This window comes from Micromesistius poutassou, assembly GCF_964030765.1.
Source record: "Micromesistius poutassou genome assembly, chromosome: 15".
NCBI lineage: Eukaryota > Metazoa > Chordata > Actinopteri > Gadiformes > Gadidae > Micromesistius > Micromesistius poutassou.
In genome coordinates, this window is record NC_140285.1 from 7664388 (window position 1) to 7672776 (window position 8389).

The window sequence follows — 8389 nt, forward strand, 5'->3', positions numbered from 1 at the left end:
CGTTAGGATGATGTGTAGCTCAGGACTTGGTCACAACCCAGATTAGCTTGTAGCTCTGACTGGCTGATCAGAGCAGGGAGATTAATTAGTGGGATGGGACCAAGGCTTTTAAAGTGGCCTTGTGCTTAAGTGACTCGCAGACTGCCAAGGAGCAGCATTGAGGCTTTCTTTAAACTCATAATATAGGTATAAACTGACGGGCAGGGTAATGGGGTTCCGGTTGGATACTACAGGATGGAATGGGGTAAGCAAACAGTAATGTATTATAATGTATTTGTTTCTTTTTGGACCACAGGTTTTACAAGCACCTGGACCGAGGCTACAACTCGTGTTCTAGGACAGACTTGTACTTCACTCCGATGGCTTCCTCCAAGCTGGCCAAGAAGCGAGAGGAGGCTCTGGAGAAAGCCAAGAGGGACGCGGAGCAGAAGATCCGGGAGGAGAAGGAGAAGGAGAGAGAGCGAGAGAAGGAGCGGGATAGAGAACGGGAACGAGAAAAGGAGGCGGAGAGAGCAGCGGTAACCCTTTTTCATACAATTCCCTCATCTGTTGTTTATTTTGAAGCATAACCAAACAAATGAAAACATTTTATCATACTTAACTTCCTTCCTTAACTTCCGTTCCTTCTTCTCCCCCCTCACAGAAAGCGTCCAGCTCTCACGACAACCGAATGGGCGACCCCCAGATGGGTGGCCAAGGCCACGGGCGGCCCTCCTTCGAGGGGCCCCCCACCACCATCGCCGCCGTGCCGCCCTACATCGGCCCAGACACGCCTGCCCTTCGCACACTCAGCGAGTACGCCCGCCCCCACGTCATGTCGCCCACCAACCGCAACCACCCCTTCTTCGTGTCGCTCAACCCCAACGACCCCCTGCTGGCCTACCACATGTACAACGCCGACCCGGGCATGCGGGAGCGCGAGCACCGGGAACGGGAGATGCGGGAGCGGGAGATGCGCGAGAGGGAGCTGCGGGAGCGCATGAAGCCGGGCTTCGAGATGAAGCCGCCGGAGATGGACGGCATGCACCCCTCCACCAACCCCATGGAGCACTTTGCCCGCCACGGGGCCATCAGCCTGCCCCCCATGGCCGGCCCCCACCCCTTCGCCTCCTTCCACCCAGGCCTCAACCCGCTGGAGCGGGAGCGACTGGCGCTGGCCGGCCCCCACGGCCGGCCCGACATGAGCTACCCCGAGCGCCTGGCCGCCGAGAGACTCCACATGGAGAGGGTGGCGTCGGTGGCCAACGACCCCATCGCCCGGCTGCAGATGTTCAACGTCACGCCGCACCACCACCAGCACTCGCACATCCACTCACACCTACACCTCCACCAGCAGGACCCGCTCCACCAAGGTGACTGCAGGCCCGGCACGCACCCCCATGCACCTCCATGTGAAGGCTGTTGTACAGGCTTTAAGAAAAACTGAGACTGAGTGGTCCATTTTATACACAAATTTGTTATTGCAAAGGGATACTGATAATTTTGAAACCTGTAATTATTTACACTTTTATTACATGATGTATAAATATTTCCAGTCAAAGAAAAGTTTGAAGTTAATAACTGTCTAGTGTACTTTTTCTCACTTTCTCTTTACACTGTAGTTACAGTGATATTATGTGTGTGATACATGATGCTGCGTGACGAGTGCCCTGACCCTAAAGATACTAACCCCCAGAAGGTGGTGGTGAATGCCTTGTGTGTCCTCCAGGCTCCGGGGGCCATCCGCTAGCGATGGACCCCCTGGGAGGAGGACCCCACTTGGCCCGCTTCCCCTACCCGCCCGGTGCCATCCCCAACTCCCTCATGGGCCAGCCGCAGCATGAACACGAGATGCTGCGTCACCCCGTCTTTGGTACGAGATCCCCCACACGTCCCCTCACACCCTCTCCACTTCAACGCATGCAAAAGCCTCGCTAAAAATAAACTCTATACTTGAGTCTCACACAGCTCGCTCAATCACTCATCTCTCTCGCTCCCCTCCCCCCCCTCTTCATATCCAGGGACCCCCTACCCCCGGGACCTCCCACCCGGCCTGGCGCCGCCCATGTCCGCGGCCCACCACCTGCAGGCCATGCACGCCCAGTCGGCGGAGCTGCAGAGGCTGGCCATGGAGCAGCAGTGGCTCCACGGGCACCACCACATGCACGGGGGCCCGCTACCCGGCCAGGAGGACTACTACAGGTGAGCCCTGCGCCCCCTCCTAGTGGACTACTGTTCAGTCATTCAAAAGGCTTGTTTGTCCTCAGCCACTGGGTCATTAAAGGAGCAGTTAAGGGGTTGGCTATTTTGCTCAAGGATGCCTCCGGTGGGGTGTGCAGACATTGGGCCTCAAACTCATAATCTTCTGGCTAGAAGTCAAACCCGCTTACCACTAAAATATTCTCCCCCTTTATTGGTCAATTTGCAGATGTTTTTTTTCAAAGCTGCTCTTATTTTGATCATTAAGGAGAAGGTAGGCATAAGGTGTCTTGATCAAGAATGCCTACAGGTAGACAAGCAACATAGAGGTTTAAACCCTGAACCTTTCCCCCTAACCACTAGACCAGCCTGCCCACCAGTTTCAGTTCTGTATCTAACGTACGTCATGTTGTTGCGTTTCAGTCGACTGAAGAAGGAAAGCGACAAGCAGCTGTAAGGGCCCGCCCCCCCCGGTTCCCTGAGGGGGGAGGAGCCTGACTGACAGACGCGGAAGGACGTTGTTACATACTGGTCTGGGGGAGGGAGGCGAGAGCTCCTTTGAACACACATTCAGTCACCAAGCGCAGAGAGGACGAGTGGATCGTCTGAGAACTGTTTGTTTTGGCTTATGTTCCTGTCCATGGACCTTTTTTTTCATTATTGATTTTCAAGACATTGACTTTCTTTGGTATATAGCCAGTAGTAACAACATTCTCAAGACTCCTGCATGACAAACTTCCTTGACATTTTTTGTAGGTGCTAGAACAAGACACTGTGCTTATCAATGACAACCACGAAAAATATTTTAAAAAAATGAGACCGGTCAGACAGTTTATGGAAAATATACAAGTGCTATTCTTAAATTCAACATTTATTTTAATACATCGTTGGGTTTTTTCATAATTTTAAGAAAAGCTACAGCATGGCATTTCTGAGTCTGTAAATAGTATATATAAACATATAATTATTATTATAATTATTATTATTACTACTAGGTGTGGACTCCAACCCAAGTCGTCTCAGCCTCCAGTACATTTGTTTTTTTCGAAGCATTATCCCTTGTTTCAGAGGGGAGAACCAAGGCGTTACCCAGGCAGCCAACCTTTTTATTGTTGTCGTCCCCCTCCCCCCCCCCCCCCCCCCCCCCTTGCGAGAGTCATGTTTCCATGTGGACTTATCTCGTTCATCCATCCATCCACTGGTCCATCACACACAACATTGCGAGAGGCACCAGAGTGGCAGACCGGGCGAACTCGGCGTGAGTTAAAATGAATTGAAAACACTTGAAAAGGTGACGCCGTGGTCACCGGGGCTCCTGTGAAGGACACACCGGGCCCGACGGGGGAGGAGAGAAAAGACAAATTGCACTGACGGAACATCTTTGACCTCCATCCATTGGATTTGAACGCTTCACTCATAGAGCTGAGAAATGTGCCGCCACATATTTTAATTTGGGCCTGAACTGAGGGGTTACGCAAGGGTAACTTCTCCAGGTCCTTTTTAACGCCTGTTCTATAGAAACAGATTTTTAACATTTCACCACAACTGCAACTGGAGCCCAATAAGACATTTCAGATGGCTTGGTCCTCAGCCGGTGCCATAAGACATGGTGTTGCTCAAACCAAGTTCTGTATTACGGTTCCCGCCGTCATGTTTCATCCTCCATCCTTGGCTGTTGACTGTGACACTACGGAGCAGAGGAGGGGTGGAGGGGCGGGTGGAGGGCTGTGTCCCCTGCACCCAGGACCTCCAAGAGAAGGACCACCAGCCTCTTCCATTTCTCTGTGGAGGATGTGTTGTGTGTGTGTGTGTGTGTGTGTGTGTGTGTGTGTGTGTGTGTGTGTGTGTGTGTGTGTGTGTGTGTGTGTGTGTGTGTGTGTGTGTGTGTGTGTGTGTGTGTGTGTGTGAGTGAGATCACTGACTGTTACATGTATGCTCACCTGTCAAACCAGTATGTGTACGCCCATGTGTGATTTCTCTCTGGGCTCCCTGCCTTAGCATACGTTACAAGGTTTTTGGTGGTCCTTGCGTTGTTTGTGCAATGCACCAAGAACTAGTTATCTTTCTTTTATACTTTATATTGATACCCGGTAAACTGTGGCTACACTCGTTTTTTTTTATTATTATCGTTTATCCATGAACACGTACAGAGGTAGGGCTCTTATGTTTGGAAGATATCAAACTATCAAACGTGTCTGGACGCTTGCGGACGTAGGCCAGCTTATGTCCCTTAATAATTAAGTCTGGCAAGCCCCGAGAGAATCTGTTTGTCACTTCATCTCAGTCATCTTCTACCCGTCTCTCTCTCTCTCTCTCTCTCTCTCTCTCTCTCTCTCTCTCTCTCTCTCTCTCTCTCTCTCTCTCTCTCTCTCTCTCTCTCTCTCTCTCTCTCTCTCTCTCTCTCTCTCTCTCTCTCTCTCTCTCTCTCTCTCTCTCTCTCTCTCTCTCTCTCTCTCTCTCTCTCTCTCTCTCTCTCTCTCTCTCTCTCTGTCTGTCTTGATGTCTCTCACTATGTCTGTTTCGATGTCTCTCCATATCCTTCCTGCCTCAACCCCCCTGCCTTCCAAGTCCCTCTTTTCGTGTCTCCAAGAAGCTTTGATGTTAAGTGTTGTCAATGGTTTAGCTTCTTGTTTCAAAGCGGCAATAGCAGAATGTAAATTCTGACTGCTAAGATTTATATATATACTGGTTATCTTGAAGCTTATTGTACATACTAGTAGTTGCCATGGGATGACACAATGTAAACAAAAAGTAGAAATAATAAGAACAATTGTGAGTCCTGTGTTCTCTCCATTTGAGTATTTTGTATTTTTTTTTGGAAAAATGTGTGGAATTAAAATAAATGACTAAGTTACACCACATCACATGAGTTTATTTGTCATTTAAGTAAAGTGCAGCTCGCTTTGTTGTAGTGATGAACAATAACCGCAGTAGACGACACCGCAATCTCTGTATGCTTAACCGGTTTCACAGTCTTTGTAGTGCACTCTATTTTACCCCCATTGCTAACTGCAAGGAAATGTGTTTAAAAGGTCACTTTATTATACTACCCTCTGCCATAATTCACTCTGCAGTTGTAAACTTTATCTTATCATCTTTGCATACTTTAAAGGCCTCGTATTATACCAATATTATAGATTTGCATGATAGTTCAATAATACAAGGTTTATTTTTAGACCACCAGGACGGCAAATTATCAATGTTATGCCAGTTCCCCATTGCAGATGTATTTATATTTTCTTTGTGAGACTCGGGTTGGAGAAATGGCAGCCGTAGTGCTGCAGGCTGTTTAGTATAATAACATCAAAGCACAGCTAAGCCCGAAGCAACAGCTACTCTGCTGAGATGTGGAGTGCTATCCGTCGGCCAGCGCTGTCATTTCATCCTGGTTGGGCCAGTGATAGACCAGCAATCTGTTATGAGGCGCCATGCCGTGATGGCTGTCATAGTGCGAGGGAGCCATTATTTCTACTCTGCTCTCTGAAATAATGCCCTGTCCTCTGGAGAGAGCAGGAGAAATGGAGGCTGCTTGTTTGCTCTATCCCGAGGCTGTCATGCGACGAGAGGTGCTGCTGCTGCCTATTGTTACCGGCTCCCCTCGCCTTCCCCCGAAAGACACAACAAGACGTCAGAAACAATGCAGCGCTGTGCTGCTTGAATAATTCATCTTCCGTCCTCCTCGAAGATGGAGCGACTGTGAGTCGTGTCAGCTCAAATCCTTTTCATAAGACTCTGTGTACCCCTCAGGCAGCCTCCAGACGAGACACACACACACACGCACATTCTCTGCCCGAATACATCTCCCAGCTCTTCCTGAGACTGAACGGCAATGTGTCTTGTGTTACTGCGCCAAGTTCGTATTGTCTGGGCGCAACAGAATCTCAGATGTAAAACCTTATTTGTCTGTCCCCCCCCCCCCCCTGGTTGCCGCTCCGGTGGGCCTGCCGCTGAGCGTTATGCTAGGACCTTCATGTCCCGGTGTAGAGGCCTACATGCTGGCAGTGCGTTTGGTTTGAAGGTAGCGCTGGTGGGTCGCTCTGTTGCTGAGCAGGTCTCCGCTCATCCCAGACTCTTGTTGTCACAGCCGGAGGGAGACTCACTGCTACTGAGTTTGTGTGTGGCCACTCTCCGTGTTGGGCAAACCTCAACAAATGTTTTATATTTCCCCGTTCCAAGTACTATACTTTATATTACAGTAGTGTAGGTTATATTTATATGTTGTATGTTATTAGTGGCAGTGTAGGCCGACCACAAACCCACACACATAACTTCTACTGCCTTGTTCACATATCAGTTAATAACATGGTAATAGAGGGAACTATAATATTCCATTAATCTTAATAGTATTCACATAATCTATTCATGTTGTAATTTATATTCCTCTTTTTAAATTGTAATCCAGTCATTCTAATGCATTGTGCAGTTTGTTGATACAGAATGAATAACAGAGAAAACCATAACATTTAATGAAAAGCAATCCAGACAGCAAATTAGTTTTTCCGTAAATTGGTTTGAGCCATTTGAAAATATACAACAGTCAATTTGTTCAAGTGTTTGCAGTATCACAACATTCAACTTCAAACGACCTCGGATCCCGGTGGGGGGAAGTCAAACCCGTTGGTTTTGTGTAAGTCGGTGAGATGACGCGACCAAACCTTGGGTAGTAGGCATACTACTACTCATACTAGTACTCACACATGTTCAGAATAACAGAGCTAAGACTGCACTTTCCAGTTGCAGACTGTTTACTTTCCAGTACATGTGTAATTTGGCAAAGAATGTCGTAGACGCATCCTATTAAAATATCTGAATAAAGGGCCCATGGCCCATCGCACCACTGTGATCATTAGACCTATTTAGAGGTTTTTTTTTACAGCAGCATTTTTTCCAAACCAGTCTAGTGAACCCTCCCCCCTTCTGCACACACAGCATACTCCAGATCCATCGCTAATTGCCTTGCTTGTAGTTCTTCTGAACGCCCCAACCGCCACCACACGCACACACAAACTCAAGGTAGTTTCTGTAATCATGGCCTGCTGTTCTGCATCAGGCGGTGCAGATGTTTCATCTCAGCTGAGGATACTGCTCAGGTGGCTGTAAGTGCTGTCAAACTTTAACCAGCAGAGCTTGTCTGTCTGTCTGTCTGTGTGTGTCTGTGTGTGTGTGTGTGTGTGTGTGTGTGTGTGTGTGTGTGTGTGTGTGTGTGTGTGTGTGTGTGTGTGTGTGTGTGTGTGTGTGTGTGTGTGTGTGTGTGTGTGTGTGTGTGTGTGTGTGGTCTGAAACTGAAGTCGCAATTCCAGACCACACACACCCACAGAGCTTCTCGTGCATGAATAAACGACTTCCCATTCGTGCATGCAATTCAACTGCGACGTCTCACATTCCAAAGTGTTCCCAATGGATTAAAACCACTGTTTAGAAGTGTATCACTATACATCAGTAAAAAGCAGGTAAACAATTGTGTTGCAAGTGGAGCTGTGGTGTGGTTGTAACATTATATATCATAGATTAAACTGACTTTCTATATTGTGTATGTTGGTGGAAACTATAAGAGACTTTTCTAACACCAAAAAAAAGACCTCATTCATTACAGTACATGTAATGTACAAGTCTCTAATATATTACCTTTTTCACGTTTTTCCCGGAGGTTAGGGGGTAAAGGGCATATGACGCCCCTGACATGCGACCACATGTAATGGACTGTTCAGGCATGCAAACTAGTCACCTTTCGGCGAAATTCGCCGTTTTTTTTAACAAAATTGGCCACTTGTGTGATTCGTGGAGATCCATTGAGAACATTGGGGGTGGGGGGGCGGGGGTCTACAGTCTGACAAAAACGAGACGATAACTAAATAAAAATCAATTTAGGATGACAAAAACTACGACGAAATCTTTTGACACTTTCGTTAACGAATAAAAACGAGACGAAAATGTAAGCGGGACGATTTGGGAAGCGATCCAATCAGAACTAAGCTCTTTATGTGGGGAAGTACTGATCGTCCCGCCCGGCAGGTCAACTAGCAGGCGCTTGCTGCGTGGCAAGCAAGTGTCCCTTTGTAAATAGTTTGGCGCAACAATCACCGGTTAAAACACAACCAACTTGAAGTCATTGGCAGACGAGTCATCCCAAAATTCAGGTAAAGATAAGCATCCTTAAACAGTTTTTTTCTTTCAAGCTAATGTTATGTTTGTTTTCGCTAAAATTGGAATA

At 47.8% G+C, this 8389-nt stretch overlaps 1 protein-coding gene across 4 annotated transcripts in view; it reads left to right on the top strand.

The window, feature by feature from the left end:
- LOC311359296 (arginine-glutamic acid dipeptide repeats protein-like) overlaps positions 1 to 5033 on the top strand; it is a 129918-nt gene extending 124885 nt beyond the window's left edge. For all 4 annotated transcript variants that reach the window (XM_084479293.1, XM_084479295.1, XM_084479294.1 and 1 more), the window contains 5 exons: positions 296 to 518; positions 644 to 1352; positions 1679 to 1852; positions 2001 to 2181; positions 2602 to 5033. In XM_084479293.1, coding sequence (XP_084335419.1) covers positions 296 to 518; positions 644 to 1352; positions 1679 to 1852; positions 2001 to 2181; positions 2602 to 2635 — 1321 coding nt within the window. In that variant the 3' untranslated portion in view covers positions 2636 to 5033. The remainder of the gene's footprint in view (positions 1 to 295; positions 519 to 643; positions 1353 to 1678; positions 1853 to 2000; positions 2182 to 2601) is intronic.
- The last annotated feature ends 3356 nt before the right edge of the window (positions 5034 to 8389 follow it).